We start from the raw sequence: 16,369 nt of genomic DNA, 5'->3' as shown, positions 1-16,369 counted from the left end.
CTTTCGGGATTCCAAAACACACCTTCAATCAAAATGTACGATTTTCCACAAACCCACAAAAAACATCTCCGCTGATTTGCCTCAGCAAACGTCCCCAGGTATCTTTAGTTCAGCCACAAACAGGCAGGGACGCCTCGATGGGTGTGCAGCTACAGTGGAACAAAGTGGAGTGCTTGTACATATTTAATACAGGGGAGCCATGATGACAGCGCCAATCCATTTTCTGCCAGGGACCACAGGAGTGCAGACACGTTACAAATATGTCTGCATCACATAGACTATACAAACTCAAACAAACACACACCCCTGCACGATCAAACGCTGCCGTTCTATTACTGATTTCCCCAACTGCCCCGCGGTGCAGCAGGGATGTGGAGACGTGGAAGGTGATTTAGACATTTTTAACCAAACTGCAGCAGTGGAACTCTCTAACGACCGGCACGGAGAATTTATAGAAACACTGGAATCATTTGGATGCTTGCCACTCTCATGCTGGCAGAGAAGAAGATGGTGGAATTAGGTTAACTGTCACTATAATGTGCCCGTGACAGAAACGGTGCGGTTACAATAAGAAACACGTCAATTGAGAGAAGTGATGTCTTGAAGCAAACTGGCCGGCTGACACCAACCAGACATGCGTGGGCTTCGAGCTCGCTCTCCCACCGTCTCCATCACAGTTTGATTTCTTTATGAACCAACAGAGAAGCGTCAATTGGCTTCAGGGAGGCGGTAGATGGGAGAACCAAGTGTTCAGGGTGCCACAGAAATGTCAAGAAGGTGAGGCAGGGACGTGGGAGGGAGACCGAGGAGTACATAGAAACGAGCGTGTGAAAGACGAAGGGATAACGTGAAAGAGATTGAAAGTCAGGGATAGCGCATTAGTCAAACGACAGGCCACAGATAATTAAGCAATAATGGAGAGCATTGTGTGGGAGGGAGGCTCTAGCTTGGGAGTTGAGGGGCCGCGGGGGCCGAGAGTGGAGACACATGGTGGAGAGGAGCTGGGAGAGGGAGATTGAAATAAAGTGAATGCTAAAATAGGAAAGGAAAAAAGATTTAAAGAGATTCAGAAGAGGAGTCGAGGCAGTTGAGCAGGAGGGGGAACAACAGACAAACCCATTAGCCCTGTGATGGTAATCATATGTTAATGGCTGCTATAGAGAAGCTCATAAGTCATGATAAACACATTAAAGAAAAACTATCTGCCTGCAAACACATGAAAAGTTAACTGGATTATTTGCCTAACTATCCATCTTCTGCCAAAGCCTCTGTTTTTGTGAGCAGAGGGCACATTAGCAGGAGCGAAACACGGAACATTATGTTGTTACAACCACTTATACAAGTGAGCTCCGTACATGGCACACAAGCCACCAGCAACTTTCATGACTTCAAACAATATTGGAACTAATAAAGCAGAACAAATGGTCATGGAACAACATACAGCTTAAGAGCTTGAATCGCAATATGTGGCAGATAACACTGGCTCATTGGTCCAGATTAATGTACTGTATATTTTTGATTTTGTTTTGGAGCATATCATCATCATTTAGGTGTCAAATGTTGTCATGGGTGGTGAAACAGATCGAGGCAAATGATATTTCCCAAATTAGGAATCTAAAATTGACACTGAATAAATTTTCCTCACCAATTTCATGCCAACGCAAGGAATATCATGTTATGAGGCTATACTTCAGGCAGCCACCAGGGGGCGATCAAAATGCACTCAAAACGTGACTTGAGAGATTTCACTGCGCAGCACACACACAAGTTACGTGACTCGCGAGAGACCATGCTTAGATATCGTAGTTTTTACAATTCTCACGGTTATGATATCGTGACGTTATGAAATTGTAAAATCTGTTGATCACCACATCCCTGAACTTTGACCATATGCTGCCATTATATCATAAAAACTGAATGGAACACAAACGTTACTAAAATCAAGCCTTAATTAAACTGAAATCTTTATCACAGCATTTCACTTGAGGTGAATAATGTTTGTCGACCAGATATTTTTAGTTTGGACCAAACTAATGAGGAGATTTATATAATTCTCCAAAATAGGTACAGAGATATTTCGAGTCTAAAACAAGCAGAAGCATGTTATAATGTGTGGGTGTGGTGTACAGAAATTCACAAAGCTTTTTGCCAACACACTATTTGCACATAATTTCAAAGTGTGCACTAGGGACCAGAATCATATTTACCAAACCAGAATGTACTGAAAAAGTAAATAAAATAAATCTGACTCTGAAGGAAAAAGTGTGTTTTTTGGCTCTTGGTTGAGTAACAGACTTTACAGACACATGTTTTGGGTTTAACAACATCATAGCATTTTGAATCAAATTTCACAATTTACAAAAAACTCCAGAGCTAATATCCTTATGGTCATAAACTCCCCAACATCCTATTCCAATAAGAAATCCATGTAATTAGGGACATAAGATTTTCTCACAATAGTTGTGACGTTGCTTGTCTCGAGTATGTTGTAACATCTAATTAACGTCAACTCCTCTACGACCTAAAATTAACCACTCAACCTCCTACTCACTAATGTCCTGTAATGAGGGTGAGTGCCCTAAACTCCTCGTGCCCCTTCTACCTGTCTGCGATGATGCCCTGGAGGAAACACTTGCAGCTCTGTGTGAATACGCTGAGCTAAACCTGGAGTGGTGAGGCTGGAGGGAAGGGTGTACAGGAGATACCCGGGGATTCATCTGGATCTGACTGGGCTGAGTAAGGAAGGCTGTCTTTGAACATAGCTTCAAACACAAGGCTTTGACTGAGAGCACAAAGGGTCAGAGTCTCAAGCGGGGAATACAGAGAGGATCACAGCCAGGGTTTCCCAGTGTGTGCACGGTTGTGTGTGTGAGAGCGTGTGGATTGCATTTCATTTTAACCTGTAGTTGCATTGAGGTTTTACACACATATGAACAAAAACAGGCTGTGCAGCTGACCTGAGTTTGCTACTCCAATGAATCAGCAAGTTCATTGATCTCTCCTCTACTTCGCAGTCCTCCCCAATCAATAGCGTCAAAAGCTCTCGCCTTCACAACAATATCAGGATAATGTCATGGCCGGGGACTTATGGACTGGAGCGGCCACCATGAACTGACCCTAGTGCTGCAAATCTTGCTTTCCATGCGCTTGTGATTAATGATGTAATGCGGAGGGATGGCTGGAGAAAGACACAGGATGAGGACTTTGGTCAAAGGCTCAGTGAGTGTTTCGCTGCACGGTGCTGGAATCTGCTGGATTGCTTCGACTCATGGTTTTCAATCATCACCCCGCTGGCTTCTACAAGTCAGGGATGAATGGAAATTTGAATAAAAGCTGAGCTGATTGCGTCCACGGAGTCGACCATTTAGGAGCCGAAGACAAGAGAACGGAGGGTAAGGAATTAAGAGTCAGTGTAAGTGTAAGAAAAAGAAATGAAAGGAATAAAAGAAGGAAAAGAAACAACCACGACTAACTCATAATTCCGTTCTAAAAATGGGCCTTTTGCTTGGCCTGCAATAATTAAGCTGTGGCAAGTTAAGACCAGCTGAGTGTTCAAATTGACCAATCGAAGAAATGAAACATCAGCCACTGTCTCTGTCTCCGAAGTCTCAAAGTTCAACTTGACGAGCAAGCAAGTGGAACGGGTTTGACCAGTTCCAAGCACGTAAAGATGGGGAAGTTAATATGTACGATATGTGGGGGCGTGGTTTTTATCAGACAAATCTTGGGACTAAATAAATGTTGCCTGCTCAGTTCAATTCATGAAGTTTATTAATAGTGAACATTTAAAATGTCCTAATCGCACAGAAATCCAGCCCTGAACTTTCTTGGGCCCTTCACTGTACACATGCCAAGTGCGAAGCTGATAAGATGAACGATTTCTTGAGATGTGCATTCCACAGACAGACAGACAGACAGATTTCTGGAATGAGTTATTAAACTGAAAATGTGACATTCCAAGAAACTAAAGAACATTGTGGCAGTGCGTCTCTTGCTCTGCATCACTGATCCGTGTGCCAGCACTGATTCTGTAATGAGCTTTTTGTCTCACTTCACTGTCTCTTCAAGTGATTGTGTTTCATCATATCACAACCAAACTTGCTGACATCTGTTATGGAAAACATCTCTAACATTTGTCAGAGGATTCATTCATCATGGCAGCATCTAGGTGAGCTTTGTGAATATGTGTCGTAACCGTAAGTTGAGAGAAATATCCAACTCTGTGGGATAAGACATGATTTTCAGCAGGGTTGTCGGAATGAGAGGGAGAGCCGTGTGCAGACGTATATTTTGATCTGGTTTGTATGGTGACCTGTCTTTCCCTTGGGGGAAGGTTTAGCCTTGTATAGCAGCCAATAAACCAAGGAGACAACCCTGTCCTCCTTCACTTTTGACCTGTGAGAGGTCTTTCTTTCCACAAGCTGATCAGTGGCGGTTTTATCATCGGGCAGAGCTGGGACATCCAGGCAGGAGCAGGTAGGAGAAGAGATGGACCCTGAATGTGAGCCTGACTTCCCCTGCCATCGATCTGAGACACAGCGGGAAAGACGGAGAGCAAAGAGGAGAGAAGACAGGAAACCCATGCTTGTGTTCAAGATAGCACAGGCACTTAACCATCTCCACCACGCTAGACACACACATGTTCCATGTTGTCAAGCTTTATCCTCCTTGCAGCGCTGGCATCAATGCGGTAAAGATATTTAAGTAATTTCCATTTGGAAGCGACGACTCAGAGAGGAGAGCAAAGGATGAAAAGGAGATGTCTCCACTTGTGCACCTCTCTCACTTTCAAACTTGATCTCTCAGAAGCCCTAAGCCAATGCCAGCAGATGGTAGTAGCTTATGCTGGCTTAGCTTTCTCCCCCTGAGGCGCTGGCTCTGAGAAGCTCTTTGCCCTTAGGCACAGATCTGTGAGCTGCTTTCCGCTTATGCTCTCTAACCCTGCATGCTCTACGTGGGAGCTGCAGCTCTGTTCTGAGATCAGCCTCAGAGGGGAAACACAATGTGCTACCAGTGCTAACTCCAACAACTTCCTGTGGCCACATGGAGGGTCCCTGCAGCAGGGCGTGGGAATCCTCTCCACCAGGGTGAGAGGGCAGGAGCTGAAGACCTGCCATCAACCACCGTGGAGGAGTGTGCTGTCTCCGCCTGTTACTCACTTAAGTGCAAACAAGCGCACACAGACAGTTTTAATAAAGACAAATGTAAAACAATCAAAAGAAGTGATGCTCCCTTTTGGTTTTGTTTGCTGTACGTACAACAAACACAGACTTCCTGTAATATCGTCAAACAGTAATGTATCATTAAACATATCTGCAGGTGGTGACTGGAACAGAAATACATGTTTTCCTTAAAGCTCTACTTTATAATATTCATTACAGTTTGCAGTGGTGTTAATAAAGTGCGCTCGTGTATATTTGCAGTTGTAGAAAAATAATGAAGTGAATCCCTTTGGCACAATCTCTGCTTTTTGTCAACTATTGTTGTTTTTATAAAATAGTATTTTTACAGCTAATATGTGGACTATGTATTTAACAAAGCAGAATGGCAGAGACAGAAACTCAGTAAAAATGTATCATAGAAAAATGAAATAACAATAATTGCAAAGTTATATAGTTAATAACGAATGTGTGGGGATTGTGTATTGATTTTGTAAAGTTGTAATTGGCTTGAAGTCCGTTGCTATAAACTGTGGAAAACAGTAAATTAACAGTGGTGAGTGAAGTAAAAGTAAAAATAAAAAGACAAAACTGTGAAGTGGAGTAAAAAGTACAGATATTTGCTGATATATGTAATGATGTAAAAGTGAAAAGTACCAAAAACTAAATCTATAAGTAAAGTATAGATATGAGAAAACATATGTACACAATGTAAATGTACTTTGTTAGATCCCTCCACTGTTTGTGAAGCTCGGGGTTGTGAGGCTGTGAATCCCTGCCACAACATCTTCAATTTCTAATCAGTTTCTATTTTCTCTCTGTTCTTTTTAGTTATGCAGTCTCTCTGTGTCCTTGTTTCTCCCTGGTTTCTCACTTTCTGCCAAGTTTTTCCTTCATTCCTTCTCTACCCAGTCAGTCTGGTGTTTTTTTTTCTGACTCTTTTACTTCCCCTCCTCTATTCATCCTCTCATCCGTCTTAAAAAAGAGAGATGGAATATGCCAGCAGAAAGCTGTTGAGTCATACTGTGCAGGAGGGAGACAACATGTCGAAGATCAGACAATGCTTACTCGTTACTCCATGAATGCACTCTCTCAGTCAGTTTTCTCTCCTCCTGCCGTTTCCTTCTGCCCTCTTCATTCACAGAATCTCTCTCTTTCTCTTTCTCCTCCGTCCCTCCACCTCCTCTTTTAGTTCTTTTTTTTTTTGCATTTCCACTCAGCCATGCATGACGTTCGTCTACCCAGCCTGAATTCCCCTGCAACCCTCTAAACCCTACCAGCCAAAGCAACGGCAACAACATCAGTAACAACAGAGGCCCAGACCAACAGAACAGCTTCAAAAGCAGGAAGAGCAGTTTAGCCCTGGAGTGCTGGAGCGAGGAGGGAGGCACACTGACGCATGCATACAGAAACCTCCATTATAAGCCAACTCCCTGCACTAAACAGGCATCTTTACTGAATACAGAAATGGAAGTTGTGATTTCTTTGCCCCCCTCCCTTTCCAGAGCACCCTGGAGATGACAACGATTCGGTAGTTGCAGCTAAAGGGCATTTCTAAGTTCACTAAAACAGTCTTTTATTCTTATCGTGATTGTGAGTGCTTTGACTTAATGGAGTGAGGCTCTCCATTATTATTCTTGAATAATATAGATTTGCACCATTAGCTCTGGTTCAGATATGATCAATGTCTCTCCATCAGAAAGCTCAATCTATGCATGAAAACAGCCGGGAGCCAATTTACTTTGCGTGGATGCTTGACCCGCTGCACAGGTCTCAGCATTCTCAGATACAGATACTTTATCAACGTTTTAACAGTGGATTTTCATAATAGCCGACACTGCTCAGTTGAAGATTAAATGTGTGGGGACTCAGTTTACTTTGGATAACCTCTGTGACTGATAATACAGTGCTAACACAGACACACACAGACAATGCTATACAGTCCATCCAGGAGAAATATGTGCAGGTTGTCTAGTTTCGTATGTGTTCTGAGTGAGCGGGGACATGGATGTGGGAAGCCGATTACATTTCTACAACTATATTTATGTGAAGTTGTCCCTTCAAATTGTTAAACTGAGTTGTAGACTGAGTTTCAAACCTGATAAATCCAGAATCATAGTGTTGAAGAGTTATTTTTGCCTGACAGAGTATATTCATTACTTTTTTCTTAATAATTAAGAGTAATGTACTGATCCAGATTTTTAGCACCAAGTCTTAACATTGGGTTTATGCCAATGCAGAGTCTGAATCCACTTTGTAGACTAGTTAATCTCTTAAATACTGAAGGTCAGGGTTCAAGAATATGAAGTCAGTAAGCTTAATTTATTAACATGATGTGAATAAATATTCAGGATGGAAAATGCCATCCCTGACAGTCACATAAAGCCTCTTTCTGTTAGACCCTCAGAAACACTCAGTTCAGTAATGGTTGTAAAGTGGTGATACAGAAGCGGTGCTTCTTCCCTCACTGACTGACACTGACGGGGGCAGGAGTGTAATGAGGGCACACAAACTGACAACTGCCAAATTTAATTAAGACCTGCCATCAAGTTAATTGGTTACAGTTGATACAACGTACAACCAAGATGTTTGTCATTTTAACCAGACATGGTTCAGCCCCCTCAGAGCACGTGCACCTTACAGGGCTGAAGGTTCCTTGGTAGGGAAAACAACAGAGTGGCCCACGTCCTAGAAGCTGTTGGTGCAGAAGTAAAGGCTGTAAGGAGCAGGTTGTAGAGGCTGTGTGGGCCACGCACTTTGTCTACAATCCCTTTGGCTTCACTGGTTTAAGTTGCTCCATGGGCCAGGTGCTGCTGGGACACGAGCTGTGGTCTGACCAACCCAGACTGGGTGGCTTGAATGAGGAGGTGTGTGATGTTGAAAGACCAGAAACAACCGATGACCATCGCTGAGGACGTGTCCCAGCACATCCCAGAATGCATCTTTGAATCACACAAACACCAACAGTGTGAAATTGAGTGCAGGTAGCTTCAAGGCAGCAATCTATTTACTCAAATTCTGAAACTAGTTTGAGAGCTACTGCGCCAATCGCCCAAAGGCAGCGATGACTGAGTGATCCATTAAGTTACCTAACAAGCTCTCTGATTGGCAGATCTTACAAAATCCCCACCCCTTGCTGAATCAGTATGGAGATGTATGCACGAACATGTCCTCCGAAGCTCATCACCTGCACGGTGGAAGACGCAGGCTTCACACACTCTTTTCTGCCAGCGAGGCAAACAAGTCTCATTGCCAGAAGTAACTAACACAGCAGAAACTAGCTCAAAGAGTTCAGGCTGTCATTTATTTGACTGTGCAAAAAGTTCTTGGATGTTGATGACTTTGAGCTGGAAACATATGGCAGGAATACTAAATATTCTCTTGTTTGCCAGATATCCACACTGGAGTTTATGTTTACTGAAACCATCTCACTTTCTGACATAACGCTGTATTCAGTTTGCTAAAGATTCCGTGATTAAAGCCGTCCAAATGAAAGAAAAGTCGGGGGAGAACTTTTTTGGGTGGAAACTTTTAACTCTTGTGAGGAGTCGGTCTCCCCATTAAGTTGATCAGAGGCAGTGATTTCTCTCCTGAATCTTTCTGCTGAGATGTCACCACAGATTCTAAATATCCCTCGACCAATTCTGGCCTGATGTGACTGGAGGTCAGGCCCCAGAGCCGAGTGAGTGTGACACTGTCAGAGGAATGTTCTGCCCCAATCCCAAATGGGAACATCAGAGCAAACGTGAATGAAGACGAGTTAGAGAGATACAGAGGAGATGAGAAGGGAGATGAGAAAAAAAAAAACAAATATAAGAAGAAGGCCATGACAATGAGGCCAGTGACAGTGGGATAAGGATAAAGATGCATATACATATATACACAGAGAGAGAGAGAGATTCTGGGAAAGTCAAAACACAGAGAGAAAGAGGGGCCTAGAAGGGCGGAGCATGGATACTCAGATCTATTTTTAATGCCTCTGACTGGGGATCAGCAAAAGGAATGTATAATTACAGCCTCATGAATAATGCAAGCAGGCTTCTTTTAATTAGCCACACCAGGGCCAATGCAGCAACTGCAGCAGACGGGACAAACACATGCACGATCGTGTGCGCATGTACACACTCATCTACAGTATAAATATACATACTTGTACACACAAGTACTGACACACTCCTCTGGGGAGACAAGGAGTCAAATGAAGAGGCGAAATGATGAGCTAAGTATTGGTGCCTTGGTGATGACTCTGTGATAAGGCTTCACAGTGAGCGGAGCCCCTCGACACCATTCAAAGAGCCGCACACTGTCTGCATGTCATGTGTTAGATAACCTCCATATAAAGTATGAATAATTAAACATCTGACTGGATAATATTACAAAACCTCACTGTAACCACTGAGACATTCTGGCGGCGGCAGTGCCTTCCCTCAGTATTTGTTACACACATGTACACAACCATGCGTGCGCTCAAACACGACAAAAACACACAATCACTCAGACAGGCCAATTGTGTGGGCTGGAGAGGAGACGGGGGAGATGAAGAAGCAATTAATCAAAGGTTCCTCATCTATAATTCAGCTTGAGTTATTTCATTAATTAAGAGTGTTTGGGTTTTCCATACAACATTTTCATTATCAATCATGAAGTGGGAACAAACTTTAGCGTGACGATTTCTCATCAACTCGTCTTAATAACCAGCTCTCTCCCCCGAATGGAGATTAAAATGTAGGACAGAAGCTCAACCACAAATAACTCAAATCAACTCCTTTCGCACATCAAGACGAGGCAGGAGGTTGGATCCAAGACGGAGCAACACATCAAAATGCCGGCAGGATGTTGTTCGGTTCTTATCTGGCAACTCCACTTTGCCCATCTTCAGAGCCTTAATTTGTAAGCTAATTTGTGGCTGGCAAAGACAGGCTTGAGTATGGGAGAGGATATTGGATGTAATTCGATGTCTCACTCCATCTTCGTTTGCTGATTGGAGTTTAATTGGCAATGAGGGTGCAGTGTTCCCACTTTGGGGCAGACAGGGGAGATGAGGGCTTGAGCACGTAGACTGAAAATGAGTCCTGCTGTGGTGGTTTCGCAAGAAAAGCTGGAAACACCCACTCAGTGGTGGAAACTTTACTTCACATAGCTGAAAGAAAATGCATCAAATACAAAAATGGCCAAAAATGTGTCCTTTTATTATCTAGCTAATAATTAAAGGAATCTCTGTCTGTATGTGGAATCCATATCTCGAGAATTATTCATCTGCTTTACACTTCAGTTTACAATTCAGGTCAATTTGGACACGAGATACATTTAATTTTGATAAACTAGAGACTAGCGCTTTGCAGCTGAGGAAAGAGACGTTCAATCGCAAAAAAACGCATTCGTGAAAACGAGCGCGTAACGACAACAACTAATTCTCCAGTTCGTGGTTCTGTGCACTGAGTCGAGCTTCTCTGAACTTTGAAGAAACAGTTCTTTGTGCAGCAGCTATGGTGCAGATCTTTACTTTCCGTGGCTCAATTACTGCAGATCATTTTTGCAGTTTCAGAAAGAAAAGCTGGAACCAGTATAACCACAGGCCAAAGCACACAGCCCATTCCAGACAGTCATGTTTAGCTTGGATACTGCAACAGTTTCTAGAAATGGTAATCCAAAATCGTTCTCATACAATCGTTTGTCCTGCTGTGTTGTTTGATAAATCATTGAATAACAGCAGGAAGCATTGTGCAAGGTGAGCACAAACCCCACAATTATGGTCAATATGCACAAGGTTGTTCCCATTTGAACTTATAGTGTGTGGATCTGGGACAGAACAATCTCCTATTGAGTGAGAGTGTGTTCAAGGCAGGGGGGCACCTCCTGGTGTGTGACAGTGATACACACAAACGCACACTTTTCCTGATCAAAAGTCAAAAGGCTCAAAAATGCTCGCTAGTGGTTTCCTCTCCGGGCTTTTCCTCCTGCGTGCGATGTCTTTGTTGAGCCTTTATTCTGTACGTGTGTAAAACATACACTGTGCAGGAGAAAGGTCAAAGTGTCAACGCTTCACCATTAGTGTTTGGTGCGAACGGAAACACCTCCAGGCGCAAGAGACGATGAAGACAAGACGGGCGCGCTTGTGTGTGTCAGAGAACTGACTTGCAGTGCTGCATGGAATATGTTTCCCCCCCCCATCTCCTGTTCCTGTGAAGCACAAGAAATACCCCAACAAAACAACCAAGTTGGGAGGCACATCCGCAGAAGAGGAGCAAAAACTATTATCACATGCAGATGGTGGAGCACAGGCAGCTGCTGTCCGGTGCGTCACTGTAATTCAGTTCATTCTCCCGGGTGATAAAAATGCCACGGACATGATTTGAGTTGTTGCATTAATTAAGCCCTAGATTTGCCCACTTTACCATTAACACCACCAGAAACACACAAGTGAGATTAAAAGCATTTTGATTTATTCCATGATTTAGGGAACATCAATAGATCAAATCATCAGAGGACCTGCGGGACAATATAAGCATTTTAACATAATATTTGCAAAGACACTTCTCTGATTAATGCTCGACATCAGGGAGAGTGGGTGAAACCTGGGGTGCTGAATCACTGCGAGAAAAACTAAGATACAAAATGTATGATCTTACCAATGGTGTTTTTCAGAGTCATAACCGGTGCATGTGTTGCGATGAGTCATTTGATTTGGAATAGTTTCCTGTCTTCTCTATTTTTACGTCAATGCATAATCCATGTTAAACGCACATTCTGCAGGTCACACAGCTTCGTTTGCATATCATCCGAAACGGACATGACATTTTTTGCAGAGACAATTTCCCATCCAGTCACAAGAGTTTTTTTATTGCTAATATTCCTGCAGTTCTATCTCCAGTGCTCCTTCCAGCAAAGCACGGATTCACAAAGAGCTCCAGCTGAAGCCACTCAATATTTGCCTCCTCAAGCGATCCTTGCTTATGCAACCTAATATATTGGGCCGTGCATGCGACGTCCCAGAGGGAGGGGCTGCAGAGGAAGGCGGGGAGGGGGTGGAGACAGCGTGCCGTGTATGAGAATGAAAAGTGAGGCGAGTTGCGGGAGGTGTCGCGGTGGGTGGATGCGTCGGTAATTACCCCGGTGGCCATTGGTGGAGCTGTTGACGTCTCTCTCTCTCTCTTGGAGAGGGGATAATTTGAGAGAGTCTTCTGGCTAAATCAATGCGTCAGTGGCAGCTTGCTCATTACCCAAGCCACCGTTGCATCTCAATGAGGCAACAAGGGAATTTCTATTAGCCACTCTGAGCCCGATCTCTCCCTCCCTCTTTATCCCTCCCCCTCGAGCTTGAGTCCCTCTATCATTTTCACTTTGTCCCCTATTCCCTATCCTCAGTCAATCAGTCAATCTTCCTCCTCGCTCAGTCTCTCAGTCTTGTTTTTGCCATTGCCTGATACATTTCTCTCTTTTTCTTCCAACCCCCCCAAACGATTGTTCCCCGGAGACATAAGGAACGATGGCTCTGCTGTTGCATCATGCACTCCTACCATAGCTGCAGCGGTTTGTTTGTGTGTGTGTGTGAGAGTGTGAGTGTGCGCATAAAAGCATGTGCGTGTGTGTTGCATGACTACAGTCGTATAGATATGGGCTACAAAAGTTTTTGAGAAAACATCTAATTCCAGAAAACAAGATCCCAAATTCCAAGAAAGCTGAGCTCTGACCCTGCCTGAGTACTCTTCAGCTTGTCTGTATTAATCAGTGATTCTACGTTCCTGCAAGTGTGTGTTTGTGTTTGTGTGTGTGTGTGTGTGTGCCCATGCGTGTGCAGTGCACACGTGAGTTCCAGTGAGTAACATCCCACCGCTCAATGGAAATGAAAGCGGCTCTGGAGAAAAGCCAAGGCCCAGATTGCCTGCTTTCTCAGAGACAAGGCTCACGTCACAGGGCTTGGAACATTGCCTTGTACAAAAAAGCGCAGACACACACAAACTGGACACATTCACACACATACACACAAAGACGTGCAGGGAAGTACTAAAAGGAAGTACACAAAGCAGAACACCAAGGGCACTACTCTGGGAGTCCTTTTCACCTGTCCTTTTTACTGCACAAGACTGATCTGAGAGCGAGATGTCTGTCGAAGCAAAGGGTAAATTGTGCCTTCACAGCGAAAAGAAATAGGGAATAAAAGAAACAGGACGTGGAGTCTAAAAACATACAGTGACTGAAGAAAGAACAGCTAATTTTAATAGAAGAAAAGAGTCAACAGGCAGCAGGAGAGGCAGACAAAGACAGAGAGAGAAAGAGAGAGCAGAGAGACGACAAAGTGTCAGGTCTGTGTTTTCCACCATGGGAAACAGAGAGCAGAGAGACATCTGTTCAACACGACTTCAGGGGGCTTTTACTCTGATGTCAGCCTGTCACCACATGCAGGACCGCAGGAGAAGATACATGCAGAGAGCCTGAGTACACATACAGAAGTACACACACACACACACACACACACACACACACACACACACACACACACACACACACACACATAACCTATAACATGCACTGAAGATGCAACCATCCAATATAACAGTGCTGTAAATGAGTCAATCAATCAATCAATCAATCAGCATTAGCTCTCACAATGGCCAACAACAGTAAAATGATATAGACAGGTTTATGATTAAACCAGCCATTTAAAAGTTACTCAAAAGTTACTTTACCTAGTTACTACTTACTTTTTATGTTAAAATAAGTAACCAGTACCTGTAACTAATTGCCTTTTACTTGCCACCAACCATTCATTCCATTAGTACTGGTATCACTTCATCATTGAGAACAGATTGAACCTGAGAAGAGCCGAGAGAGCAAAGCTTCAATAAACTATTTAAAAATGAGCCCTTTTGTAGAATTAACCAATACATTCTGTAATCGTCTTCATTAGGTGTTTGACATGATACCTGATAACCCCCCCCCCCTCCTCCTCGCCAACCGCAGCGGGCGGTGAACTTTTCCAGACCCGTGTTGCCGTCTTGTTCATCTGAGGCCAGCAGCAGGGGAAAATACTGCAGTCATTAAAATGATAATGATACAGACGAAGCAACTGACGACGTATTGATCAACGCAACACCTCCCCCATCTGTGGCGCTTCACACAGCAATCAGAAGCATGTGTGTGTTTGCATGTATGAAGCGTGTTACGTGTGTATTGTCAATAATACAAGAGCTCTTTACTGCTGGACATAAGGACAGTAATCGCTCAGAGCACAGACACAGAGTCAATTTGTACCAGTGAGTGATCAAAAAACACACACACACACACACACACACACACACAGTATCAATGGCCACTGTCAGTGCAGAAAGAGCTGAAGCATTAGTCATGTTTGCAGGAGCTGATGCCGGCTTTTATATATCATGTTAATGCTCATGAAGCTGTCACAGGAGCCTTGCAGACATGGGAGGTATCCCTGACATGCTTATTACATGTTGTACATCACTGGACGGGGGTGTGTGTCCTGCCATACCGGCTCTGAATGAAGCTGCCGCAGTGCAATGATGCATGTTGCGGCGTGATGGACATGTGCGAGGCAGTTTGGACATGCTACATCACATCAAGACAGGATCACGGATTTAACTGAGGACCTCTCAAACACCTTTCCACTTATCCTTCAATGGCAAGAGCCCTCCTCAGGTTTACGCTTGTGATGGGGAAACACTCAAGTTCGAGTAAACCAATTTCTGCATTCCTTCGCTCGTCCTTCACAGGCCCATCTCATTTCGAAGAGATGTGCTCGACGTGCATGTCTGAGCAACAAATGCCAATCAAGGTGTCAGGAGCGCTGACGGACAGTCCCCTCCGCCACTGATGACAGATGGAGAAGGTCTGAGAGGGGCGGGTTGAGTTCATATCAAAGACTCGGCGAGTGGCTGGCCGGGTCAGCGGGGGTTGCTATGGCATTGCTATGGAGACAAGGCGGACGTGGAAGTGGTTTATGTTGGACGCTAATGGGTGGTCCACACCCGAGGTTAGAGGGAAAGGCGAGAAATGTGTGGGGGTGTGTGTGCGCACTTGTTTACTTCAGGATGTGCTCTGGGATTTGCATACATGCAAAGATGTGGTCAATTCAATCCAATGTGTGTGTTTGTGTGTGTGTGTGTGTGTGTGTGTGTGTGTTGAACTTTGCCAATATACAGTCATGCTCTGACTGGTGTGTGGATTTCCCATTACTGCAGCAGTGCATAGGCCAGAGACACACACACACACACACACACACAAACACACACACTCTGATGACGCAAATAGCCTTATAACGCCGGCTTGGTGCAGCGCACAAGTGCAGATAGGGAGGGACAGGAAGAAAAGAGAGATGGAGAACAGAGAGAGAGGAGGACGACAGAGAGAGGACATTACTGTCTGAGGAGTTCTATGAGTGGAATACAATCTGTCCCAAAAGCATATACATTTACAGAGGCAGCCATCGGGGGAAATTAATCCAACCACTAATCTGCATCATCATATCATCCATTAACCTGTAACGTCATGACTCTCCTAGTCTGGGAAAGAGAGGTCACATTGAGTAAAAGAATGAGAAAGAGAAGGTGAAGGAGAGGCGCAAATCAATATGTGGAGGAGAAGGGGTGATACCAGCTCCAGCCAGTTGGGGGCTCCCTTTTGCCTCACCCCCCCCCCCCCCCCCTTCTATTTTCTCTCCCTCGTTTTCATTCACGCACTCCTCTCAACTCTCCTGTATCTCTGCCAGAGGCCTCCTTTACATTTGCCGTGTAACTTTGTTTGTATTTGATGCCTTTCAACTACTCTCTCTATCTGGCTGTTTTTCTCTCTCTGCCCTTCTTTCCCATTCCTTTCAATCTCAACCCCATTCTGTCTTTCTCTCCTTTCGCAGACACTGCAATCCTGTCTAGTCACTGTGTGATTCTACTGCAGAGACACACAGAAAAAGAAGAACGGCCATCAGTATTAGACAGTCAGAGGGAAAAGGTATGAAGGAGACTGGAGGTGCAGAAATAAACTAAACAAAAAAAGAATTGAGAGAGGAAATAGAAAATAAGTTTTCCTGATGTTAAAGGCTGAAAAATAATAAACAGGGACATCAAATACACAACATGTGCTTCAGAGAACAAATGATCCGTACATGCACAGGGATGCTGACACTCTTGAGAGGACAGCGCTGTTGTTGCTAGGAGAGGAGCAAAGGTGGGAGGAGGGGAGAAAAGAGGGTGGTG

The 16,369-nt window shown here is 44.1% G+C and overlaps 1 protein-coding gene across 11 annotated transcripts in view; it reads right to left on the bottom strand.

The window, feature by feature from the left end:
* brsk2a (BR serine/threonine kinase 2a) overlaps positions 1-16,369 on the bottom strand; it is a 160,524-nt gene that overhangs the window by 68,959 nt on the left and 75,196 nt on the right. The window contains exon 1 of one of the 11 annotated variants that reach the window (XM_069528959.1): positions 11,789-12,031. The exons of the other annotated variants lie outside the window; for them this stretch is intronic. Within the exon in view, the coding sequence (XP_069385060.1) occupies positions 11,789-11,810 (22 nt within the window). The 5' untranslated portion in view covers positions 11,811-12,031. Of the gene's footprint in view, positions 1-11,788; positions 12,032-16,369 lie in introns of those variants that run through there. 11 annotated transcript variants of the gene reach the window in all.

Source organism: Paralichthys olivaceus, chromosome 7 (assembly GCF_024713975.1).
Source record: "Paralichthys olivaceus isolate ysfri-2021 chromosome 7, ASM2471397v2, whole genome shotgun sequence".
Classification (NCBI taxonomy): domain Eukaryota; kingdom Metazoa; phylum Chordata; class Actinopteri; order Pleuronectiformes; family Paralichthyidae; genus Paralichthys; species Paralichthys olivaceus.
Note: the sequence above shows the minus strand (reverse complement) of the source record. Positions and strands in the feature narration are given on the sequence as shown.